This window comes from Gambusia affinis, linkage group LG03, assembly GCF_019740435.1.
Source record: "Gambusia affinis linkage group LG03, SWU_Gaff_1.0, whole genome shotgun sequence".
Taxonomy (NCBI): Eukaryota; Metazoa; Chordata; class Actinopteri; order Cyprinodontiformes; family Poeciliidae; genus Gambusia; species Gambusia affinis.
Genome location: NC_057870.1, coordinates 2,708,469 through 2,734,815, shown reverse-complemented (window position 1 = coordinate 2,734,815; position 26,347 = coordinate 2,708,469). Strand labels below are relative to the sequence as shown.

At 39.8% G+C, this 26,347-nt stretch overlaps 3 protein-coding genes across 6 annotated transcripts in view; 1 reads left to right on the top strand and 2 right to left on the bottom strand.

Annotated features, from left to right (window-relative positions):
* The window catches only part of LOC122827742 (TNF receptor-associated factor 2-like), a 30,727-nt gene extending 29,254 nt beyond the window's left edge, over positions 1-1,473 (bottom strand). Inside the window, exon 1 of the mRNA XM_044110679.1 lies at positions 1,421-1,473. The gene's annotated coding sequence lies outside the window, so the exon portion shown is untranslated. The remainder of the gene's footprint in view (positions 1-1,420) is intronic.
* rabl6b (RAB, member RAS oncogene family-like 6b) lies at positions 45-22,396 on the top strand. 4 transcript variants are annotated; one of them, XM_044110676.1, is made up of 17 exons: positions 45-205; positions 700-857; positions 3,138-3,499; positions 3,601-3,735; positions 5,600-5,647; positions 6,172-6,224; positions 6,308-6,396; positions 7,857-7,997; positions 8,668-8,773; positions 8,896-8,999; positions 9,529-9,914; positions 12,755-12,908; positions 15,384-15,587; positions 16,651-16,912; positions 17,384-17,570; positions 18,350-18,405; positions 19,401-22,396. In XM_044110676.1, the coding sequence occupies exons 3-17, from the start codon at positions 3,370-3,372 to the stop codon at positions 19,590-19,592; spliced, it is 2,247 nt and encodes a 748-aa protein (XP_043966611.1). In that variant the 5' UTR covers positions 45-205; positions 700-857; positions 3,138-3,369; the 3' UTR covers positions 19,593-22,396. The 4 variants fall into 4 exon arrangements, with proteins under 4 accessions (XP_043966611.1, XP_043966608.1, XP_043966612.1 ...); XM_044110673.1 differs by lacking the exon at positions 45-205 and adding an exon at positions 5,799-5,828; XM_044110675.1 differs by lacking the exons at positions 45-205; positions 700-857 and adding exons at positions 1,041-1,058; positions 5,799-5,828.
* Positions 21,226-26,140, bottom strand: si:ch211-102c2.4 (uncharacterized protein LOC568178 homolog). The gene is made up of 5 exons (XM_044110685.1): positions 25,684-26,140; positions 25,127-25,414; positions 24,064-24,153; positions 22,655-22,677; positions 21,226-22,560 (listed from the first exon to the last, which is right to left on the bottom strand). The coding sequence occupies exons 1-5, from the start codon at positions 25,718-25,720 to the stop codon at positions 22,456-22,458; spliced, it is 543 nt and encodes a 180-aa protein (XP_043966620.1). The 5' UTR covers positions 25,721-26,140; the 3' UTR covers positions 21,226-22,455.
* Between the last annotated feature and the right edge of the window lie 207 nt (positions 26,141-26,347).

Below are 26,347 nucleotides of genomic sequence, written 5' to 3'. Positions count from 1 at the left end.
TGTGGTTCAGCAGAGGCACATCTAAAAGTTGCAGGGCAAACTCCAGTGCCTCCAGGACTAGAGTTTGACAAACATCTCTTATCAAATTTAAGCAAATGTGCTGAAGGAGTGTTAGTATTTCTGTATTCACCTGGAAAACACAGTGGACTGGAGACACAATAGTGATCTACACAAAAGGACAGACCCAGACTGTCTTCAGTCAGAGGTTTCTTCAGATTTAGTGTAAAACAGACCATTACAGAAGATTCTCCCCCTTGTTTTATCCGTAATGTACGGAAGAGGATTAGGGCCACCGGAAAAAGAAAAAAAAGAATTCTGAGATTAAAGTCAGAATTCTGAAATTAAAGTTAAAAAGTCAGAATTCTGACTTTAAACTCAGAATTTTATTTTATTTTTTCGGTGGCCCTAATCCTCTTCCGTAGTAATGACTCAGAAGAAGTTTAGACAAAGACAGGTTAATTTAGCTTTAGGATTAAAATTGTACCAGTGAGCTAAATTGTAAATAAAACAAAAAATAATTGCAGTACATCAATTAAATCACTGAGTTAAATGAAACAATTCATTATAATATTGTATTCTTATAAACTTAAGTGGTGCCTAATGTTTTGAAAGCAACGCCATTATTTTCCACAAAAACCTGCTATAATGTGTAAACTTAAAATCTCCGTAAAAACTTAAATGCCTGCTTTTATTTTGAAGGTCCTATCGGACATTGCAGAGTTTTGCGGTACGCTTGATGCCAGCTCTGCGTGCCCGCTGTCTTTGCGAAGGAATGTGGCTGCTTTCACTGTGTCAGGATGGATGTCTGACAGATGTTTTGAGAAAAAGATGCAGGTCCCCCTTCTCATTACAAAGCAGTGAGTATTAATGGCGACGCAGCGGAACTGAGAGCAGCTGCTGTGTGCTGTTATGGAGCCGCGAGCTAGAAACGCCAGGCTAATAATACAGGGGCTGGAAGAGCTAGCTAAAACTGAGCTGGGGGATAACGTTACCTCCTTTATCTAGGGTAACAGCAGGTAGTAACCTTGGCTGTCTCATCTCTTTTTGAGGCCAGTAATGTACGTAGTATACATATTTGGGTTTTATAAAATGTATAATTAGTAGAGTACTAACTTAACGGAGCGAAGTGAATAGACAGCTAATGCTAACTGAACGACGATGAAAATAGAAAAAGTGGATAATGGCGAGGAAGTATGTTAATATCATAACATTCAGCGCAGGTTAAAATTGAGTTGGTGTCTCTTTAAAATTAATTGACGTGAATACTGTACTAATTTGATTACTTGTTATGATCGAGATAGGATGTTTTCTGGACATTGTGTCCTCTCAATTACCCATATAAAATAGAGATAAACAAAGAATCACAAATGTAAGCTTAATGTGTCTTAAATTGTAATATTTAGGTTAATGAGCCACCTACTAGTACACTGTCACTGGAACCGCTGTGAAGAGGGTCAGCTGACCTCATCATCTTACCCGGTTGAGCCTCTCATGTGTTCTCCTTTGTGTGACAGAAGTAGGGCACTGGCTTCTGGCTAAAATACAGCAAAAATATATATCGATTTATGGGAGGTTTATTTGCTTTGGTTGATGTTCTAAAATGTTTTGACGCAAAAAAAGATTAATGCAAATAATCTTGATGAATGAACGAAAGGCCACGATGTAATTTTTGTGACGTTGCAGCTACACATACAGGCATTTAAGCTTTATCCTCCTGACCACTGACACGGAAAATGTTTTTCATCGTGATTTCCTCTGGTAATAGGTAGGATGTGCAGTTGAAAAGAAAGTATATCTTAAGGTTGCACGATTCAAGGAAATGAATGAAAGTATTGTTTTTTTATATTGTGGAACATCCCCATTAATAGTAAGTTGCTTTAGCATCTTGGTCACTAAATTTATTTCAGGTGTGTGGATCGAGGATAACAAAAGTAGTCCATACATCTGGGCAAATATTTGGATGCAGAATTTGAGTACAGAACAACTGAAGCTATAAAGTATTGCATACAGGCAGCCCATCGTGATTGTATAATTACGAACACTGATACTGTAGAGATGATTACTATTCCATACAGGTGCAGGTCTCACACATGAACATTCATTTGATGTATGAATGAATTTCTTCCCTTGCCTCTCAGATGATTTAAATCTAACCTCCAATATTCAAAGCCACGCATTCTTTACCAATACTTTTATTGGTAAATGAAAATTAAGCCAAAATGGAAAAATACATTAAACCTTAGAATGCATATTTTGTTTAAGCCCCATGATTATTTTTTTTACTTGAGTTGCAGGTGAAATAATTATATATTATGCATCTCCTAGGAATTTTAAAAATAGAAATTGGGGTCCCATTTTGATTTTACTGTGAATTTTTTCTTATCCATGTAGGGTCAAAATTTGACATACAGGCTGAAGTATATTCACGTATTCACCTAAAACGTTTAATAAGTGGTACTGAAGTGCTAGAATTTCATAAACTTGAGAAGGCCAACGTCTGTTAACTTCTTTGTGATCATGATTGGCCACAGCTTGTGGTTTCTCTTGGGAAACAAAGAGATTTGTTTGACAACTCTCCTTGGGTTGCCCAATTGCCCTGGAATCTATTCATCGTTTGACAATGAAAATTATAGTTTTACATCAGCTGGAACAGTATTTTTGAGTCATTTCTGAACAATGCCTGATTACCAGTTCAAACAGCTGTATATGAAGTGATTTTGATGTCTTACCACAGTGACAAAGATTAAAACTATTCATTTTGGATGAATGGAAATCATTTGGGATGTTCAGGAGAAACCCAAAGGGTCGAGTCCTGAATCCTACACCATTTAACTTACTCCTGACATTTCTGAAAGAACCGGTGGTCAAATGTCCATTCAGATATAGACATACAAGTGTGCCTATATATTTGAGCCTTTTATTTTGGCCTGATGTACAATAGAGAAACTTTCATGCCTAGATCTTTATTTTTCTAAAGCACTGCAGTAATCTGTAGATCTAAGCAACTTATCAGTTCCTGAAAGATCAAAAACTCTGAAAAGACCTCTGATAGCCAAATAAGGTTTGATTTGTCTTTAAGTGATAACCAGTGATTACCAACAATTTTTTTTGTTGTTGTTGTTTTTTTTCAATCACAGATGATGATGTTCTTGATCCCCACCACTGATGACCAAGAAGGAACATCCAGTCAGATTTAACAGAAGTCAAACTTGATCCATAATAATTTGTTTGACCTCTTTCTAAACATGGAGCCCTAACTTCTCAGCTATAAGGACACGGTTCTAAGCTGCTCCTTCTGTTCTTACAAAAGGAATCTCATTAAGTGGCATCTCAGTGTTTTTACTCCCCTCTACGCCTGAGACCTCAAAAATGTTTTCAGCTTTGAAGAAGCTGGTGGGTTCTGAGCCGGGGCAGCTCCGGGAGAAAACCATTCCAGCAGGACTGCAGTCCATGAACCAAAGTTTGCAACGGCGCTTCGCCAAAGGGGTCCAATATAACAGTAAGACGAATGTGTCAAATATGTGAGCAAAGTTTCCATCTTTGCCAAAGATGGTGCTACAACTACCGTGATGTTTTTTTTGTTTTTTTTCCTCACTTAAGTGAAAATAGTCATCCGAGGAGACAGAAATACTGGAAAGAGTACTTTATGGCACCGACTGCAGGGGAAGAAGTTTGTGGAGGAATACATTCCCACTCAGGAGATCCAGGTCACAAGTATTCACTGGAATTACAAAAGTAAGTCACATCTCCTCTGACTATCGTAGATCGATTTTATTTTCAGAATGCTGCCTTTGTTACCTTCCTGTTGGGATGAATGTTTGACATCTGCTGTTTGTGCCTGGTGCTTTATTCCAGTGGCTCCATATCAAGGTAAAACATGTCAACAGGTCATCTGAGCTAACAACCATTTAGAGAGTGTTAGTTTCTTCCTTACCCAGGATAGATTTCCCCTCTCCACCGCTTATTGTTTCAGGTAGAGATCCTTCACAGAAACACGGGACACTACTCATAACAAGTTTGGGTTGTTTGGCTTTCAGATGAAATTTAGAAAAAGTTCACACTATGACGATATAGCATGATGAAAGTAGGTCATTTCAGTAGAAGCAGCAGTGATCTCCTCATCTCGATGTGTTAAAACAAAAACCAGCAGCAGCAGCGTTTCCATTGCAAATGCTTGCTAAATTTTGTTGGATTTTTTTTGCTATAAAAAAAACAAAACACAATTTTGCAATTGCGGAGTTTTCATTAACTAAATAACCCAATTAAAATCCCATGTGAATAAGTTTGTTCATAGGATAAGTCATTAAAAAACAGGCAGTTCCATTTTTCTTGTTATGCAAAATAAGTGTTTCGCGAAATCAGATCATTTTGATACGGTCAAAAAACCACTTCATCCTTGCACAATTTTTCTTTTTTAAATGTGAGGGGTTTTTTAAAGTAAATTTTGTAATTCCAATTTGTGCAAATATATGGTAAATGGGAATATAGCTGCTGGTGGTCACACCATAACAAAACTTGTCAGGGTCTCTGTAACATGCCATGTGACGTTGAGCGTCAGTTCCATCTTGACGACGACATCTCCTGTTCTTTACAAGTCGACTTATTGTCTGCAGAGGCTTGGCTTCCCTCTTGTTGTAGGGCAGCCAATGTCACAACATGAACAGCAGGATGAAGAGAGCTCTATACATACCAGTTCTGACTGAACCAGGGATTGTATTGGTCATTTCATGGATCAAACACCTGTTGTGGACTCTGTCATTAAGCTCCTCATTAGAGAACAGCAAGTTGTGCAAAAAGTACTGAAGCTTTTGAACAGCTGATATGCACTAAAGGTTTAGAGAACCTGGAATTTTTAGGTTCATCCTGGAGTTCACCCCTAACTTTTTGTGAGTAGTGCTTGTTTCTCTGAGTTTTTAGTATAAAAGTATGGACATTTAGTATAAATGTATGGACAACACTGACCATCCTTTTCATAAGATTGTCATAGAAAAAAAAACAGTGTCTTCAGTCAGAGGCTTGTTCAAATTTGTTGTTATACAGTCTGCTACAGGTGGTTTTTCCTACCCACAGGCACCAGCATCTACAAGAACTCTTTGGTTAAATGATTTACACATACACATTTAATTTCCGTTTTGGATCAATAAAGTACTGTTGAATAGAATTTGAAGAGCTGTGACCTGTCCATTCCTTCAGAGCTCTTATTAGCGGCAGCAGCTAAATCATTGTTTTCTACTTGAATTATTTATATTAGGATCAGTGGCAATGACTTAACCCTAGTCACTAACTCAGGTGGAACAACTAACTCAGGTGTATGCCTAATTTAGTTAGGCATACACTAATTAAAAACACTAAATACGACATATCACATTTTAAGCAGTCTTGTGCCTTTTATTTTAGCACTTAGCATGGTTAGCATCACTAACTGAACAGCAGTCTGTGTATTCCCTAGAGGCTGTTGGTCTGTATGTGTATGTATTGGACATTTTCCTGCTCCAGTATAGTTAATTCATATTAAAGTGAAATAAACCCCATGTTTCTGTAATCCCTTCCTTTGTTACTTAAATCAATACTCATGAGTCAATCTTTGTTTTGTGCTCAGCCACTGATGACATAGTGAAGGTGGAGGTGTGGGACGTGGTGGACAAAGGTAAGTGTTGACATCAGCTCAGAGGCATTTTAACTGAGGGAACTCAGCTATGAGATGTTGATGTTTTATTGAATCGTGCTCAGTGTTCTGGTTCGTTTCTGTCCTCAGTCTTGATGTTGTCTTTCTTACACCTCTCTTGCACTCATCTCAGGCCAAAAATACCCTCTTCCTGAAGGTGGAGGTGAGCGTGACTGTAATGCATAGAAACCCATGTATGCTTTGGGTGTGCCCTGGCTCCTCCCACTTTAATCTGAAAGTCTGTAGAGTTTTTGCTGTGCCCAGGATTGCTGTGTTTATTTGTTTTTCTTCTGCCATTTAGAGGCTGAACATCTGCTGTGTGTGAGCCCTGGCTTGATGCTAAGGCTAGTGTGAGCAGGGAGCTTTTCACAGAGAAAAGTGGATGAATTGCTGTGCTTGCTTTAGTCATGATGAAACAGTTGCAAACTAACAGACGGCAGAAGACTTTAAAGCCTTATGTTGACTTCCCTCTCTTATTGTCTTAACTTGTGTCTTTGTTCTTTCAGGAAAAGGCAAACGGCGCGGAGACAACTTGAAACTGGAGAATGAGCCACAAGAGGTGATTATCACACGGCTGTCATGTGGTCAGGCTCACTACCAGGATGTGTGATTGTTAAATTGTTCTAAATGTTTGTGTTGCAGTCAGATGAGGTGGCCCTGGATGCAGAGTTCCTGGATGTGTACAAGAACTGCAATGGTGTCATCATGATGTTTGACATAACAAAGCAGTGGTGAGTCACCATAGTCAGAGAACTCTTTCGTGTGACTATCTGCAGGAACAGAAAATCTTCTATTGTATTTGAATCGTGAAGTTCTGAAGTATTAAATCTGCAGTACATAACTTTGATAACAAATTTACATATTTGCTGAAACTGTCATCATGTTGTGACAGCTCGGTATGAGCAAGATAATCTGTGAAAAAAATCTGACTCCGGTTAGCACTGCCTTCTTTCAGTGCTAACCGTAAACAACCAATCAGAACCGGGAGGCAGGTCGTACCATCTGTGTAGTGCTGCTTATGCCCTCTCCTCTGCTATACTGCAGCTAGCACAGCCCGTCATAAATGCTCAGGTCAGGATGTGCTGTGGTGGCGCAGGGGTTAAGCACAACCCACATAAGGAGGCCTTAGTCCTCGACGCGGCCGACGCAGGTTCGATTCCCGGCCTGGCGACCTTTGCTGCATGTCTTCCCCCTTCTCTCATTACCCACTTTCCTGTCAATTAACTATTTAATAAAGGCCACTAAAGCCAATAAAACCTTTAAAAAATTTTTTTTAATTCTCAGGTCAGCAGCATGGCCACCGATGGCGGTGGATAAACAGTTTCTTGTAACGCCAAGTTGTTTCTCTGCCATTAACACATTGAGCAGCAAGTCCATGATAGACAGCACTAAGGCCCTCCTCCTGGCTCTTTTTAGTTGTTTTTGGTCAGGAGTGGTGCATCCAAGCTTGAGTAATCTATATATTACAGAATTTGCATTTGACTAATTCTAAAATGGTTCCTATGTCAAAAACATTTATGGAATAAAGTTTTTATGTCTCTTTTCAGGGCAAAATTCTCTAGGTCAAGTTTAATCGATCTGAATATTTTAGATTTTTAGCTAAAATAAGAGGACCCAGTGATTAGTCAGTTGTATTATTCTCACAGTTCTTATCAATAATGCTTAGAATGTCCATCACCCTGTCACCATTTATTTGAGCTCAATTAACATATTGACATAAAAGGTTTCAGTTTACTTTATTTCCTGAACAGTCCAGAATGGCTAGAAACTTGTTAAAATAAAGAGGAAGCTATTCACATAGTGTATTACTTAAACTCTAATAGTCATCAGAATATTATCCATACTGTGTCAAAGAAAAAGCAAAGTCATATTTTCAGGTTTTCTCTTACTGCTGCTTACTTTGGTTTCCATTGCTGATTAGTCAAAATATGTTTTCAATACCTCACAAGTTTCCTTAAGAACTTAACATACAAATTTAGTAAAAATAATTGAGTTATTTAATTAAATGATAAAACTTCAGGAAACAATAAAGCACAAAGGTGCATATGTCAAGTTGATGTATCTGGTCCAAACTAAATAAAGTCAATCTGACATATTGGCCTTCAGTCCCAAGCTTAGTGTTACTCAGGGTTTGTTGTTTTCTTGCTCTCACCTGCTAAATAATGTTATTCTGTGATTCTGTAAATTTCAGGACTTTCAACTACATCCTGAGAGAACTGCCTAAAGTACCCACCCATGTGCCGGTGTGTGTCCTGGGAAACCACAGGGACATGGGGGAACATCGCGTCATTCTCCCTGATGATATAAGAGACTTTATTGCAGGACTAAACAGGTAATGTTTTGAGACCTGGAGAACCTCAGTAGCTTGATTGATTGCTTTAAAGGAGACTACACTATAAAGCAAAACTCACATTTTGCATGTTTTTATACTTCCATTTGGGTCTCAGCTGCTTCTCAAATCGGCAAACCTTTTTTTTGGAAATAGCTTAATATTTTTTGGGGTTTGGAAAATGAGCCATTTTATAAACCTTCCAATTGATAAGTCACAATCGGCTAGCACTACAGTGTTACCTAACAACCCCATCCAAGCACAGCTTCTAGCAACCTAGAAGGTCCAGCACGTTTGATCAGTTGTTTTTGCTGCTGTTTGCGCTGTACAATGGCTGCTGGAAAAGATAAGTGTTTTTTGTTATTGACATACTGTCCAGAAATGACTTTCTGCATTCTTGTTGGTTGTTCAGGAGCCTCCGCTTCTGCTTTCCAAAGTTGTACGATTGTACAATTGCACATCAGTTAGAAGCTTTTTTTCATGTGCAAGTGTAAATGTTGAGTTGGGTGGGGGCATGGCCTGCAGCCGGTTATCTCATTCCGAAAAGCAATCCAGGGTCTCAGAGATTTAGCCCAGAATCCCTGCTGGCATATTTCTGCAGCACACAGATGACACAATAACAGTTTGAATGAACTCTAAGATCTACTGGATAAATAACTCATGTTTTTTACAGACCAATGGGATCATCCTACATCCACTATGCTGAGTCTTCTATGAAGAATGGTTTTGGCTTGAAGTATCTGCACAGGTTTTTCAATATCCCCTTCCTACAGCTGCAGGTTAGCTTTTAGCATTTTCCCAGCAATAGTTGGATTAGTTCATTTTAGAAGGATTCAATCAATAAGATGTGACCTATAGCTGTGTTGATCATTCACATTTAAATAAATGTGTTTGTGTGCAGAGAGAGACCCTCCTGAGACAACTGGAGACCAACCAGCTGGACATGGACGCCACCTTGGAGGAGCTTACTGTCCAGCAGGAGACTGAAGACCAGAACTATGAAATGTACAGCGGTTTCTTTCCCTTTTGATTGTGCATTGCACAGGAAAGCCACTAGGGGGAGCTGTTTCTGCTCTGAGGGTTAGGGAGAAACGTAGAGCAGAGGTGTGGTCCTGACACTCTGAATGTTGGTCTGGTTTATAACATCACAGCTGTTGTTCCACGTGGAACATTTGATGCTGATGTTTAAGTGTTGTCTAGATGCATGCAGGTCTTTGTGATGGATCATGCATAGTGAAAATTATTTTTCTTTTGTCTGTTTGGGAAGCAAAAAAGAGAAAGCTTAAATTTTTTCTATTTTTTTTGTAATGTCAGACAATGCATACAAAAGTTGTCTTGACAACTCTTCTTCTTTTTTTTTTCTCATACATTTTTTGTATGAACTTTTTTATTATTTTTTTATTAAATCTTTATTCATTTCATTCAATACAAAGAAAAAAATTCAATACAAAGAAAAAAAAATAATTTAAAAATGAAATGAAAGGTAGCAGAAAGAAGAAAATAATCTTATAATATCTGCCCCTCAACTTTCCAGCTTCTTGGAGAACTTGGAGTCTCGCAGTAAAGGCTATGCCTCCCCTGGTCCAGCCAATGGTCAGAGCCCCTCCTCTGGCTCCCAGTCCCCCATCGTGCCCCCCAGCGGTGCTTCCACTGGCAGCTCCAGCCCCAGCACTCCACAGCCTCCGCTACCCTCCCAGATGCTTCCTCAGTCTCCATCTGTATCTGCGTCTTCCCCTGCACCCCCCACAGCAGTGGCTAGTGGGGTGACCTCCCCCATGGCTGAGGCCAAACTTCCACTCCAGTCACCTGAACACCAGCAATCATCAGCTGCGCCTGGGGTCTCAGGCCCCCAGAAACGCGGTTTCATCTCCCGCTGGTTTGGTTCATCTCCTGCTGCTGAGGCCTCTGCTGCTGCACCAGGTGAGCAAAGTTACCCAGGTCTGCTTATTCAGCATTAATGCTCTATTCAGCCACTCCTCACTATAGCAGTGGATCATTCCTGGATTGGCCCTCCTTAAACTTCACATGGACAAATTCAAACTGACGAGACTGGCTGTTCCACCTTGTACAACTACTAGTAATGAACAGAAAGTTGGTTCTTGTTTATTCATGTTCATCGGCCTGCTACCTAAAATGGTTACAGCAGCCCTGCCCCGTATCTCCACCATTCAGCTCCTTCAGACTAGCAGCAGCAGCAATTTGCAAAACTCTGATGGAACTGCTCATCTGCTGAGCTCCTTATAGAAACTACTACTCGGTACAATGCTTCTAGTATTTTAGCATACATTTTGTGAGTTGCACACATAGCTTGCCACTGACATGCAGCTCTAGGTCTGCTAGGCCTGGAGCTGCACCATGATGGTGACGAGGAGGTGAGGTGACCAGCTGTGTGTGCAGCGCTGATTAACTGCATCTTTTAACTGTAATACCTAGAAAAAAATTCTTATTTACATTGGATTTTATTAATGCTTAAATAAAATATTCTCAGATATTTATTTATTTTAACCCCACATTCACATTTCTGTGTAAATGTCAGGCCTGACAAGAAAACCCTCCTACTTATATTTATGCACGGTTTAATTCCACAAGAGCTCAGGGTTCACAGACGATTCCATAACAAAGGCAAAAACAACTCAATCTTTTAGTGTTATAGGAAAATGGAACAAAAGCTCAGAACCTCTGAAAATATATGTTTCTAACTAGATAAGCCCAGTCATAACTGTCATTTGTAGCTAGCCAGACAGTCTCAGGACAGCAGATGTTCAGATCAGACACAATAACATTGGCCAACATGCTGAAGGTCAGAGTGATGGAGGCGCAACTGAGGAAGAAAAAAACAGATTGATATTCTAATCCTAAGTGTTTCTAACATTGTACATCCTTAATAATAATAATAATCATCAGTCTCATGCAGTTCACCATTAACACATTTATTTTCCTTTCCTGTTGAATAATCAATTATTATACACCCATGAATCGAATCTGTTTCAGTGAAATTAAAATACATTTTCCACAGACGGAGAAAAATCACATTGATCTACAAACTGAATTAAAGTACACATTTATTAATCAAAATAATATATATTTTCACTCTGTACTGATTAAAAATAAGAATAAGCAGAATTAATCAAACATAAGCATGCACAGCAAAGAATATTCTACTTCAAGAGTGAATTACCATCCAGCAGTCATATCAGGATTACAGATTAATGGGCATCTTTATCAAATGTACATGAAACCTTATTTTTAATTTGATTTCCAGCTTATCTAACAGGAAGTGCTAAAGGAAAGGCTATGACAATCTCTCTTGCTCGTCCGTTTCTATCTAGTTCTGACATGAGTGACAGAAAATTCTGAAGTTTTTCTAATTTACTGAGATCTACCTGCATATTAAGTTACGTTTGAAATGTAATATTTTACATTCAAATGAGATGTTTGTCGTAGTAAAGGAGAGGAGCATCTCTGATGAGATAAAGGGACATAGAAGGAGTATTCATTTTATTACTGGATATTGTTTACATTATGTTTAAAAATGTCACGTCAGACTCATAGTTATGGAAGAACCGAATATTCACATCACTGCTCATTGAGAATATGAAATATATTTCTTTTCAGATATGTCATGACAAGACCTGACCTAATATGATGATCTATTTTGAATCAGATTTTTTAAATAAATGTGTTTTGTTTGTTTTTTTTTTTTTTTATTTGTTCGGTCTCAGTTTATCATACCTTAATCACGTGTTCATATCCTAACATATATTCTAACAGATTATTTCTGTATTCTCTACCTGCCTGGATGCAAACAAAACTTTTCTTGGATTTCTACGGTTCTTTCTTCTTCCTCATAATCTCTCATCATCTTTCACCTGACCAGCAGATCTCTGCGGTTGTGGCTCTCTGCTGTTGTCCACTTCATTGTTTTGGTCTAATACATTCAAATATGTCAACATTTGTGAAAGTTTAAGTGATCTGAATAATTTTGCAAGGCACCACATATGTTTGTGTTTTTTTTGTTCTTTCAGTTTTAGATTCACAACCTACATGTTTCCTAAAGAGATTGTGTGTCACTTTTAGAACCTAATTACCCTAAAACATAATATAAATGTCAGATTAGATTTTATTTGACAACATATCTCTATAGAAACCTACCTTATTTCTGTAAAGTCTCAAGCAAGACTCCATGGCAAACTGTCTCCCTGCTTGCATTAACTTAAACCTTAAGAGATGAAAAGTACCTGACAAAATACCTGAGTTCATACTATGAGATGAAAAAAGTATAAAAAACAAAAGAAAAAAAAAAAGAAAACCGACAAACGCATCTACTTAAAACCACACGGTAACGGTGTTTGCTATCCTATCTATCAGTACTTGGTGCTTATTTAAAAACTCAACCAGCTCGCCAAAAGAGAGCTGGTGCATATTTCTCAAGATACTGAAAACACAAACAGGACAAGACTTTATTATTATTTTTAAATATTTTACAATCCTAATCTGAGTGGATTTAGCCATAAATGAAAGAACCCTAGTAATTAGTCATGAGATTTCAGACTTGGCAGTTAGAAAATGCAGAGCATTCCTAAGAATCAAAGGCCTTACTGAAGTTGGAATGTCATGTGATTTTTTTTTTTTTGTTTTTTTTTTTTGCAGCTTTGTTGAGGCTTTGTTCTAGATGAGGAAACATTGTGATGGGAACTTTTGAACACTGGGACAAACTGGAGTGCAGCTAATGTTCTTGATTGTCCAAATGTCTTCCTCAGAAGAACCTCCTGCCCCCGTGTGTCCCGCTAAGGTGCAGAGTGTGGATGATTTTGTGCCAGATGAAAGGTTGGACAAGAGTTTCCTTGAAGACGGCGTCCCATCTAAGAGCAAGGTTCCCCAACCCGCCCCAGCTGCAGCTGTGGACAGCGACAGGTGAGAAGCTCGCTGGCTTTAAATCAGTTTACCTCGGTTGTCTTGGACTAAACATTAGTGCCTCACACAAACTTATACAAAAGAAAATTCCCTTTTCTAAAAAACAAAAAAACATTTACCTAATGAACTCCAAAGTAGCGGCTTATAGTCTAGAATTTACTTAAATGTCATGCATGGCCTGTGATCTTTGAAGGGCATACAGTCTATACTGTAAACCACTCATTTAGTTGGTTAAGTGCTTTGAGATTATCTTTACTTTTATTAAAATCCATAATGCTATCTGCTCATGCTGGTAAAACCAGGTAAATGGCATTTATTCATTTATGGCACTGTTGTTTTAAACAAGGTTCTGATAATGTTTTGATTGGCTGCTGCTCTCCATGAGCCCGCCCCTAGCTCCTGGTGTGAGCGGTTCCTTCCTGTAGTCCAACAGTAAAGTGTCTTTGGTCAGCAGCTACAACTTGGACGGTGATGACACAAAGTTAGCGCTAGCTACAAAAACTGGTTTAGAGGAAACAACCTTGACAGATTTGTCATTTTATTATGAAAAGGTGGCAGCCCTCTCCTTGAGCTGCCACCTTATCGTGGTGGAGGGGTTTGAGTGTCCCAGTGATCCCAGTGATCTGGGGCTTTATGCCCCTGGTAGGGTCACCCACGGCAGACAGATCCTCAGTGAGGAAACACACTAAGCGCAGCCTGAAGACTCTTTATGATGAGTTATGACAATGGACTTAATGTTCCCTTGCCCGGACGCGAGTCACCGGGGCCCCACTCTGGATCCAGACCTGGAGGTGGGTCATGTTGGCGAGCGCCTGGTGGCCGGGCTTTTACCCAGGGAGCCCGAAGAGGAAACATGGGTCCCCCTTCCAATGGGTTCACCACTATGGGAGGGACCAAAGGGGTCGGGTGCAGTGTGTGATAAGTGGTGCGTGAGGAAGGGGGGCCTGGCTGTCCTATCCTCGGTTACAGAAGCTGGCTCTTGGGACGTGGAATGTCACCTCTCTGGTGGGGAAGGAGCCAGAGCTAGTGTGTGAGGCTGAGAGGTTCCGGCTAGAAATAGTCAGTCTTGCCTCAACACATGGCTCTGGTTCTGGAACCACTCTCGTTGAAATACTTCCACTCTGGAGTTGCCCATGATGAGAGGCGCCGGGCAGAAGTGGGAATACTTGTTGCCCCCATCTCAGTGCCTGTACATGGGTTTTACTCCTGTGAACGAGAGGGTAGCCTCCCTCCGCCTTTGTGTGGGGGGACAGGTTCTGACTGTTTATCCTTATGGGCTGAACAGCATTTGCGATTACCCACCCTTCCTGGAGTTCTTGTTTCCCTTGTTCTGCTGGGGGACGTCAATGCTCACATGGGCAATGACATTGAGACCTGGAGGGGTGTGGTTGGGAGGAACGAACTGAACTCGAGTTGTGTTCCATTGTTGGACTTCAGTACTCATGATGGACTGTCCATAAAGAACACCATGTTCAGGTATAAGAGTGTTCATGTGTGCAATTGGCACCAGGACACCCTAGGCAGCAGTTCAGTGATCAACTTTGTCGTTATTTCGTCGGATCTGCAGCCGCACCCTGTGAAGAGAGGTGAGGAGCTGTCCACTGACCAGAACCAGCAGAACTTTGAACACGTTTCTGGGGAGGTGGGGGACATCGAGTCTGAGTGGACCATGTTCCGTGCCTCCATTGTTGAGGCGGCCTATCGGGGCTGTGGCCACAAGGTTGTCGGTGCCTTTCGTGATGGCAACCCTCGAACCCTTTGGTGGACACCTTTGGTGAGGGATGCTGTCAGGCTGAAGGAGGAGTCCTATTGGGCCTTTTTGGCCTGTGGGTCTCTGGAAGCAGCTGATGGGAACCGGCTGTAATAGCAGTATGTAGTTTGGGTGGTTGCTGAGGCAAAAATTTGGGCGTGGGAGGAGTTTGGAGAGGCCATGGAGAAAGACTTCCATACAGCTTAGAGTTGATTCTAGTCCACCATCTGGCGTCTCAGAAGAGGAAGTAGTACAGCACCGACACTTTTTATAGTGGGGATGGTGTGCTGCTGACTTTGACTCGAGATGTGTTGGGCCGATGGGCACAGTACTTGGAAGACCTCCTCAATCCCACCAACATGCCTTCCATTGAGAAAGCTGAGCCTGGGGACTCTGGGACGAGGTTGCCGAGGTGGTTAAAAAGCTCCTCGGTGGCTCCTACTTAACTCACTTACCTTATTACTATCAGTTTTGATTTACCAAAGTCTTTTAGGCCGTATGTTAAAGCAAAGAACAAACCATCACATTTCAGTGAGATCTTTTAACACTATAGCTTCTCTCTAACGTTCATATGATAAACAAACTCTTGTCTGGATCAACATCTCTGCTCCGTCCCCATAATGACTGTTTGTTTGGGTTACAGCTTTTAATCGTGGCGTTGAGTGAAATCATCGCGCTCACTTCTTGAACATAATGTGAAGAAGGTTTGTCCTGTTGTAACACAGTGATGGAGAAAACCGAGGAAACCCGATGGTCTCCGGCTACCAGGATGAGCTGGATCCTGACGACAGCGAGCCCAGCCTCCCCCAGGTGAAGACCCGGCCCCACAGTAAGGACATCTCTCTGACCAGCGATGAGGAGGAGGCTGAGCAGGGGGCCCCCACAGTCACACAGGACCAGGACTGGGACAGTGAACTTGATCTGAAAGCGTAAGTTGGTTTTCAGTAACTCAGCAGAAACTAGAATTCAACCACACAATTTATTGAAATACATAAGTCTTTATTAACAGACCTAGACCAATTCCAACACAGATAACAATAATTAATATCATTTAATAATGACTAGAGACAGATCGTCACTGAATAATATCTGGTTGAGTTGTAACCAGAATGTAGAAATGTTCAGCACAAGAAATGATTACAAGACTTATTTTTAAGCTGCTACTTTGTTAAAGAGCTCTTTATTTAACATGGATATATGGTCTTATTATGGGAATAATTATGGTTTTGTATAAACATTATATTCCGTAAACACTGAAAAGACATCTCTAGCAGTTTCTTGGACATCTACTTTCATTTCAAGATGGGAACTGCAACACTTGCACTGTTGCAGAGGGGTTTGTTATCAAGGAACATGTTACACACAAAAAAGAAAAACACTGAAACATTTGAGTGGCCAGTAAAAAAAAATTACATTTGCACCTCTGGTTGTGACAGATGATCTGCAAAAAGGTGCATCTCCTCCACCTCCTCTCTGAACTACTATTGATTGGTTGATCAAGAACAATCAATCAGAGCCAGAAGGAGGGGGCTGTCAGTCAACCTCATGTTTCTCCTGTTAAATGTCCTCCTGGTCAAGAAACAGATTACTGTTGCAGGATGAACATTGATGTACCATCATCAGTGGTCATGCTAACTATTAACATTAATTAACTTTAATCACAGCCTGTGCTGGCTGCAAGATATCAGATCATCTAGTGAATTTTTTTTTTCATCAGTGTTGCATACTGCAGCTTTAAGAGTTGATTTGGAAGCACATGACAGGATCTCTACATCTTTTGGCAACGACTTCTTCACTGCTTGTAACATTGACGGTTCCTGATAACGCAGGTGATAATGGTGATAATAATCACTTCTGCAGAAGTAATTATCACCAAACAGTCATACAGATATGACTAGGACGTTAACCAGCTCAGAACAGATGAGAAGTAAATATAGTTAAGCGTTTAAGTTTTCATTTAAACTCACTCACCCGCTTGTATTTTTCTTTCAGGCCAGTTATTCAGCTCACAAAACCAAAGGTGACTTCTCATGTTCCTGAGCTCAAAGTCCAGACCACAGCACCAATCTCCCTGACCCTTACTCCAGCAGCGGAGCCCCCAGCTCGACAGCAGGCCCGGAAAAAGGGAAGCACACCCAGAGCAGAGGACTCTGATACAGACCCCGAGGCTCCCGTGGCCCAGCAGATGCTCTCTTTTGTCATGGATGACCCGGACTTTGAGTCGGAAGCATCAGACACCCCGAAAATCACAAAGGTTATCAGAAGCGAATATAAAAAAAAACAGTTTAAGTCGTCTAAACCAAGGGTCTGCAGCCCTCAGTTCAGCTATGAAACTTGCTTAGAGCCACAAATTTTACATGAAGAAAACTTACTCTTGAGAAATACCCACCATGGAATTACAATTTTAGCTTCTATTCTTAAAATTAAAAAAGTAATTCATTTTCTTCTGAGATGTCTATATTTGTGTGAAAATATATATATTAAAAAAAAACATTTTCAGCATAGCGGCAAGAAATATTTATCTGCAATAAATTGTACTTTTGATTTAAGTGTCATTCTGTTATGGAAATTCAATTTATTTCTTGAGAGGTAGAAAAACTATTAATATTTTTTGATTTATAATACCTATACATTCCTATTAATAATGCTTGAAACCCCCTAAAAACTGAATTGAATTTGAATTTCCCTGTAACATTAGTTGTTTGACTGTTTTGATTTTGCACAGGACACCTTTCCGGTCAGAGATGAGCTTCTGTCCGACCTCTCTGACGAGGACACGCAGTTATCCAAGGTTCTAGTTCCGCTGAAGCCCACTGTGATTTCCTTCAAACCCAAGGATGATGCTGACCTGTTTGGCCTGGGGATCCAAGAAGAACCTCGAGCAGCAAAGGACAGCAGTGAGGACCAGGAAGGCAAGTCAGGACACAGCTGTGCAGTTTGTTTCCCTGTCATTTCACTGATCTTTGTTCCATAGTTGGGGCCTGCCCATAGCAATGCATAAGGAGAGCACATGAATGAGTTTGTTCATGCAAAAAATAACTAGAAATCATGGCAGTGATGGATGACGACAGTTAAATGAGATGCATTCATACTGCAGCCAGGGGACTAGCACTCATCATCTGTCAGCCAATAGGGGAGACGATTCCGCCTTATTCAGGCAACAAGCCCCGCCTACTTGGAGTGGTTATGTATGCAGCATTTGGGGGAAATTGTAGTTGGTGATTTTACAGAAGAGTTACGGATTCAATACGTTCAAACAACACACAACTTTTTATGAACCGTATGATTAGAGCAGTTTTGCAGGGATGATAAAGTTTCAAACATTATTGTGATAAACAATAATATTTTCATTTTGAGAACATTTTCAACTGATTTTATCCAAATGGAATATTAATGCAAATACATTAACAAAACAAGTACATGGGAACAGATCAGAACTGGTTGTTATAGAAACCAGTGATTCTCACAGATCTGTTCACCACCATGTTGACGGAGCGTCAGCGACAGGAAGTGCTAGATGAGCAGTGTAGGTGTTTCAGGCAGTCGCTCCAAATAACTCTGGTGATGCATTTAGTACCTGGACTGAAATGTTTGTATCAGAAGCATTTTTTATAAAACATGTTTTTGACCTCAGATGTGCTTCATCTATCATCCAATAACCTCTTCTGATGTGTGTGTTGTCCTCTTCTAGAAAAAGAAAGCAAGCAGTCCAAAGAAAAGAAGAAAAAGAAGAAGAAAAGCAAGGAGGTACTGGTGTTATCATAGAGTATAGATTATCTGATGTATTTCTGAGTTCATCCTCACACATTTAGCTGCTCTTTTGGTTGTCAACACTAGTGGCTGTCAATATTGTGACTAAAATCATTGTTGCTCTGGTGGAGGTATGGAATCACAATAAGCAGCAAATATTTCCCCCAGGTTTCACACCAACCCATCCAGACAGACTTTGTTTCAATTAAATTTAATTCATTGAAAAATACTTCAGTGTTGATGCTGCGGGCTGTAACACAACAGATCTGATGACGACAGGTTTCTGTCATATGGAGGAGGATGCTCCAGCTCTGTGTAATATAGTTAATTTCTCAAGTTTCTACCTGTGTCTTCTGCTGTTTTTGACATAATAAAACAGGCTGAAATATGTTGATGTTATCAGAGGAATCCAGCAAGGTAATCCTCAGTGTGCTGCTTGCTTTGGCTGGTCGACAGAGCTCAGGTTTCCCGTTACCATCCATAGAGAAGGCGGTTCCACCTTCCTCCGCCTCCCTTTCTACACATCTGCCAATGTCACAGGGCTGTAGTTCAGGAATAATCTGAGCTTTTCAGAAGCCATTAAGATGCTCCCTGTTATAAAATGAAGTCCACACTGCTATGGTTACATAACAGTTACACAGCATCCAAACCCAGAAAACAAATCTTAAAAAATTTAACGAGAAAATATAGGAAGAAAGGTCAGAGAATCTGCCTACTTTTTAGATGAGGAAAGAGATCATATTTTACATAATCATGATGTGTCCCCCACATTTTTCAACATAAGTTGTAATGTTCTGTTTTTAGTATCCAACATCATGCTGATGATGCTGATCAATATTTATAAATCGAGACGGCTGAAGCTAGTTGCTGAAGCTAGTTTCTGAAGCTGCCAGCTTTTGAATGTTGGTTGGGATGAGGATTAGAAAGAGTTGTCATCTTTATATTGTTAGACTTTTTAAATTTTTTTTGTAAATGTCATGCCTTGTATACAGGAGGAGGAGAAGAGCAAGAAGAAACACAAACACAAGAAAAAGGAAAAAGACGAAGTGGCACCGGTAGATGACAAGGAGAAAAAGAAGAAGAAATCTCGCTCAAAGAAAACAGAGGTGGACGAGTTGGAGGACTTTCTGGGTGGAGGCACCGGCTCCGTCAAAAGAGACGATGGGGATTATGAAGAGCTATAAAAGCTGCTGTTTGTTTGAATCCCAGGAGAACAGCAAGGACTTTGGTCTGTTATTAAAAAAAACAAGAATCAAAACTAAAAGGTTACCTTGTGTATGCATAAAACAGCGTTACAAGCCATACCCTCCACTGAAACCCACCAACCACAGCAGAATCTGGAAACCTGGGATTCTGACTCCCAGCTCTCATTTCCACTCCAACCAATAAGAAGCCCCAGGAGGAGTCATGTGTACTGTAATGAATCTTACTATCACTGGTATGAAGACAGGCGAGCTCTTTGTACTTCTTTGATTCGAGCTTTTCTTTGCTTTGATACTCCGTGATGCACTCCCAATGAGCTGCTGTAAATAGGATCATGATTTCTTCTGAATGTTTGTGCGGCTGATGTAGTGCTAGTGAGCATGCTCAAAGTGATGACTGACTCCTTAAAGACTCCATCCTGTCCTTTTCTTTTTTTCTTCCGACTTAGTTTGTTTTGGTGGGAAATATCAGATTAAACTTTGGTGATTATCTTTGCTGGGGAGATTTTTACACTTTATTGTCTTTGTCTCTACTAAGCTGTTCTATCATCATTGCTAATGCTTTGCAGAAATTTATCAGATCTTTTTGTTTAAATTTCATAAATGAAGCCACATCAGTTATCTGTAGGCTTTAGTTTTGTGCTGATTGTGGTCATGATAATTAACTAACCTTCCACACACCAGAAGACTAAGAGCTGTAAACTAGTCACTGAGGGAACACCGAGGAATTGGTCCCGATTTCCTTCATTTTGGGAGATCAGTGATCGGTTGATGCTTACTTGTGAAGCTGATCTTTTCCACTGATCTGACCTCAAAACCAAGTCAGCCATTGTCCTCTTCTGTTCTTTGGGTGAGGTTTGATAGCGCCGCCCACCAGGTCAAGTCTGCACATTCAGTTAATGGTGGTCCTACTGTTACCAACTGAATGATTTTCTTACTACGTTTTGCAAACATTTCAGTGAAAAAAAAATTTGATATCAGCCTACATCGGAATCGGCAGGTGAGGCTTTTTAAAGACTAGTAATTGTCCAGTATACTGCAATCAGTTCACCCCTACTAATCTCACTATCATGGTCAGAAAAATAATCTGCTATTAAGTGAAGATAAAAGCCCCTTGATATTGAGTTGAGTCCAAATCCAGGATGAGGTTCCATGTCTGTTTTATTCCTCTGCTGTTCTCTGCGTTTGCCTTAAGCAGGGTCACCGCTGAGGGAAAGACGAGCAGCCGTCCCCATCAAGTGTTCTTACTGTAAACCATGTAGCTCAATCTGCTTTAAATGTCCCAGGATGTCCTGCATCCTGGAAGCCTGTCGTCAGATCAGGGCGAATCTTTACATTTGTTGTCTCTGGTTGTAGAAGGATGATATGAATATTACTCTGTTATTGTACCACATCTGGGTTTCTGTTGTTGTTCTGTTGTGTCCTTTATTTATTGTTTTTGATGCAAAAATGTGTGGGTTTCTCCTGGTGTGCTTTGTGTGTCCAGACTGTCCAGTCAGACCCATCATGCTCTCTGTATGGCTCACAGCTTGTCTACTTCTATGACCTTTCACCTGTAACACAGTCAGCTGTTTACTTCAACTGCTTTTTAAAGCTGCAGTATGTAACTTTTAGAAAAAGTTACATACAAATTTGTTGAAACTGTCACAATGTAGTGACAGTATAGACAGTATTAGACAATCTGCGAAAAGATGGATCTCTGTTGTCTTTTTGCGCTAACCAAAAAAAACAATCAGAGCCGGGAGGAGGGTCTTAGCGCTCTCAATCACTCTGTGCTGTATAGTATATCCTGTTGTGAATGCTCAGGCTAGTTAGCATAGCCACCGATGATGGCAGATAAACAGTTTTCCTGTTACCGTGAGCTCTTTCTCCACCATTAGCACATTTAACAGTGAGTTGATTGACAGCGCCTAGCCCCTCCTCCTGGCTCCAATTGGTTGTTTTAGGTCAGGAGTGGTGCATTTCTTCAGACGGCAGCAGTGGCTTAGAGAGGAGGTGGATGAGATCCATCCCTTACAGATTATCTCAAAAACTGTCACAGGACGGCGACAGTTTTAACAAATGCATATATAAAAAATAAAAAAAACATAGTCCTACTGGAAGTTATGTACTGCAGCTTTAAGGAGAGAAACCAGAGCTGCTTTAGTTCCCACATGGTGTCATTCTGTCTGAAAGTTTCAGCTCACCTGCTTCTAACAGACTGAGAAAACATCCTGCATCCAGAACTGATGTTTTTTTACATATGATGGATATCAGCTCTTTATCTCTCTCTCTCTCTCTCTCTCACACACACACACACACACAGAACGGTTCCAATTTGCTGGTTTACAAAAAAATCTGTTTTATTCCAAAGGTGACACTATGCAGCATTATCCTGAATACTGTGTGCTTTTTTTTTTCATCTCTTGTTTGAGGATAAATGCTGATAAAAGTTTCAAGCAAAGCATGAGACTTAAATGTACAGCAAGAAAAGATTGTATAAAGTAAATATATAGATATATAAATATATGTTAGGAGCTTCATTCCAAAATCATTTTCACTCTTGTGGAAACAGTCCTGCTGAAATCCAGAGACTTTTTTTATGTTCTGTTTACTAAAGTAATAACATTCCTCAGAATGATATGCACTTTAGAAAAGCTGGTTTCAGGAGGCTGTTTATTCAAAACGTTTTGGGATGAAATTCTTCATTTATTTTTCACTCCATGACATGTTCCATCTTTACACTATGTGAGTTTGCCTATGTTTGGTTTGTCCAATAAATGCAAACTTATTTCTTCATAAAAAAAGAAAGAAGTTGTGGATTATTCTTTATTTCTTTTGTGGTGGTGGTAGAAAAGTGATGGCGTTAAATCCCTGATGAATTCCTCTGATTCTGAGGATCTAGACTCTCATAGAGCGGGTCAGTGAGCGCTCCGCCCGCCGCTACGTCATCAAATGGCTCATCCTGCTTCTGAGGAAGGAAAAGGGAAAACTAAAACCAGTTCAAGATTTTAGGACTCTAGGAAGAGCTTTGAATGTTAAGTAAGAAACAAGCAGTCGCTTACCTTACAGCACTGGTTTGCTTTCACTGTGAAGAGAAATAACTTTATTTGATCAAATTCATTTAATTCATTATAAAGCAAATTGCATACAAATGACATTAACTGGAATCCTCTAGTGAATACTTGGACAAACCAAAGAAGGAAAAGAAAAAAAAGTTTACAAATAAAACCTCAGATAACTCCAGTATTTTAAAGTCCATAATCCTGATGATGGTTTTTAATAACAGCTGACAGTAAGCTTCTGATTGTATGAACGTCTGGCTGCTGTGAAACCAGAGCGGGAAAGAGTACAAAAATAACATATTCAAGTAAAAGTCTGATCAAATTTAAAGTTACCAGTGTAAAATGTTACTCCAAAATAAAAAGTACATCATTAAAATTATACTTTTAAGTAAAGGTAGCTTTTTTACAGGCAGGAGAAAGGAAACAGGTTTCAAGCTGTTTAATTAAAGAAGCACCTTCATAAATAAAAATGCAACACGTCTCATTTAGTGCTCTTAAATTTAAACTAAAAGTTTTAGAGGTTGATTCTGTGACAGGTCGCTGCTTTTTATAGCGTGGCAATTTCTTCTAACTGTATTTCTTTGTGTTGTATTTATTGCTGGGTCTTGGCCAGGACTCCCTTGAAAAAGAGATTTTTAATCTTAATGACTTTTTTATCCTGGTAAAATAGAGGTTAAATAAAAATTTGACGTGACAGCTTATCACATCATGAATATTTGAGAGTTCTGTGTGATTTTATATACATATCTAAATATCTGGTATCTTCTGTCAGCCTGGCCACCTGGCATTTCTGACCTTCATCACTGTCCAATATGTCCACTCTTCCTGTCTAATACTTTTAAATAACTGACTCCAAACTAAGCGCCTGGTCACCAATACAGATTAGAATCACAAGCACCAGATATAACTGATACAAGTTACATCAGTTGTTAAAATATTATTCAGAATGTTTATGTGGTTATAGTATTGAACATAAACCAAACTAAGTTGACATTGTAAGAAAAATCTGGTGTATTTTTAATACTTATAAACTGGTCCTTTAAGCACAGTGGGGATTTTTGTTTCTCAGAAGAACTTGAACTACGTTCAAATTAGTTTTTCCAGCTCCTTTGTCTTCCAAATGATGCAACATGGAACATGATTATTAACCCAGCACAACAATAAATGCTGTTTTTTTTCTGTTGTTTTAATTATTATTATTTTATTCGTTAGCAGAAATTATTTTAAATGTAACTGAGTAAAATAGTTTATTCAAAATAAACTCAAGTAAAAGTATAAGAACCGTAAACAACTTTTAAAAGCACAAAGTACAGACAAATTGTACGCAGGTGAATGTAACCAGTTAATTTCCATCCCTGAGTGAACCACATTGTCTGTAAAATAAAAGAATACAAACAGGAACAGCTTACTTGCTGTGCAGACATGAGTACATATGATCACTACGGGCAGCAGAGGCAGCAGCATCCAGCGAGCAAAACTCCAGATGAAAGCAGCTGAGGCTGCAGGGAAGGCAAATTAATGGAGATCAGCTTACAGTGATCATGTCTACAGTAACACCGCTCTCACTGGACAGTTCATCGACTTTATGCATCTTCAATAAAAGAAAAGTGAGTATAAATGTCCTATCGTCACTTTATGTTGGTGTCTTGGTACTTTCATGTTTATTTAAGAAATACTTTAATCTCCATGGCAACCGTTCAGTTGTACAAAATGGCTGGGTGGACCTAACTCTGCCTTCAAAGTACAGTTCCTGCTCACTTTCCAAGTTTCAGAGCTTCCGCCTCACAGAGCAGCACTCCCCCACTTAGCTCCTTCAGACTAGCCAGCAGTAATTAGCAAGCAGCTGGTGGAACTATATGTGACTGATCCATAAGGGCAGAACCGCTTGAAGACGTTTTATACACTCTTCAAGCTGTTTCAGTCAGACTGGTCTAAAAGAGCAGCATAGAATAGTCCAATATGCTTTGTGTGAGATCATGTGTCAAATCCTAATTGCACTTTCTGAACTATTTGACAGAAGGTTTGTTGCAGCTTATTTATCCATGTATGACCAAGGTTGTCTGCCTACTGTTTTCATCAGTTTCATCATCATTTATTTTACATCTACTGTTGTACTGCAGCGACTGAACAGATTACAGTTGTTTTTACATGTTTTATCAACCTTCTGAAGCTGTATGTGTGTTTCAGTGAGATGCAGAGTTACCAAACAAATCTGTAAACCCTAAAGTCTTTTCAGCTGTTTTTCTGTATCGGCTCAGTATTGGCAAATACTAAACCTCCGATATCTGTATCGCTACCAGAAGTGGAAAAAATGGATTGGTTCATCCCAAGTTAGCGGGCCCTTAAAAAATTATCATTCCCGTGAACTAACTGGAAGCCATCTTTCACCAGATCGTCACCCACAGCAGTTAAAACAGACGCAACAATCATAGCCGGGCTTTCATTGGCTGTCAAGCCGCTGATTTTACTTACTGCTATGAAAATATCCTTCAGCCAGCTTGATGATGGTGTCGTCTCTGCTCAGTAGGCCGCACCAGTAAACCCCCCCTGTGGGGTTTGGTTCCAGCACCTCCACGGTGAAGGAGTGCAGGTCCTGGGTCACCCTCAGCTTGCCTCCATCAGCCAACTGGGAGCTGTTGCTGAAGGCGAGGCCCGTGCAGCACTCTGCAGAGGTCTGCCGGCACCAGACCCGCAGCAGATTCTGCTGCTGGGCTTCATAGGGACATGTGAGACTCTGCCAGAACACTGCTTCACTCCCACCTGCATGAACATTTGGAAATATACCAAACTAAAACAACTTGACCATGCGGTAAAAAGCTTTAGAATTCACTAAACTAAACTTTAATTTACCTAAAAGTGAAGAAAGTGGTCTGGACAACAAAATGATTTCTATAAATGCTCTGCATGAAGAAGTTTTATACACTCTTCAAGCTGTTTCAGTCAGAAACGTAGCACAGCAAAGACGCAAGAAGCTCTGCAATTCATCAGATTGAAATTTAAATCAGCATCACTTCTTTTTGGAGACTTACCTATTGCCAAAAGGAATATCAGGATTAAAGACTGCATGTTCCAAACATCAAGCAAAGCTGCTCTTACATCGAATAAAACAAAAAGGCAATGTTTACAGGAAGAGGAGGCTCAAAAGCTTCAGGAAATGTCTAACCACACAGCGGTTCCTATCTTTAGATGGTGATTGCGTGATTACTGAAACTCAGCTTAAAGTCTCAGTAGATTTTGTATTTGGTCCTTTTTTTAAAAGCTTTTTTCTTTTTGCACAATTTTTTTAATGAGATGTCCTCATTTTCTTTGGGCTTTTCTTTTCTTTTCTTTTCTTTTGTTTGTTGTGATTCTTATTCTGGTGTCAGAACTGGCCCACTGAGGTTCCGGGTCAACTCACCCGTTTATAAATCCTGTTCTCTCTTTGTACACACTGTCTGTTGTTGTGTCTTCCTTCTTCTCGTTGTTCATCTTAACAAACCGTTTTGCTTCATGTAGTTTGTTAAGCTTTTGCATATCAGTTTACTTCTGTATGCTGTTGAGATTTTTCTTGAATTCTTAAGATAAATGAATCTACAATTCTATATTAATTGGTTGACTTTAATTACATACATATTTCTTAAAACATTGTATTAGTCCCAAACTAGATTTTAGTTCAGATCCAATTTGGATTGGGGTGCTGTGAAATATGTTAGA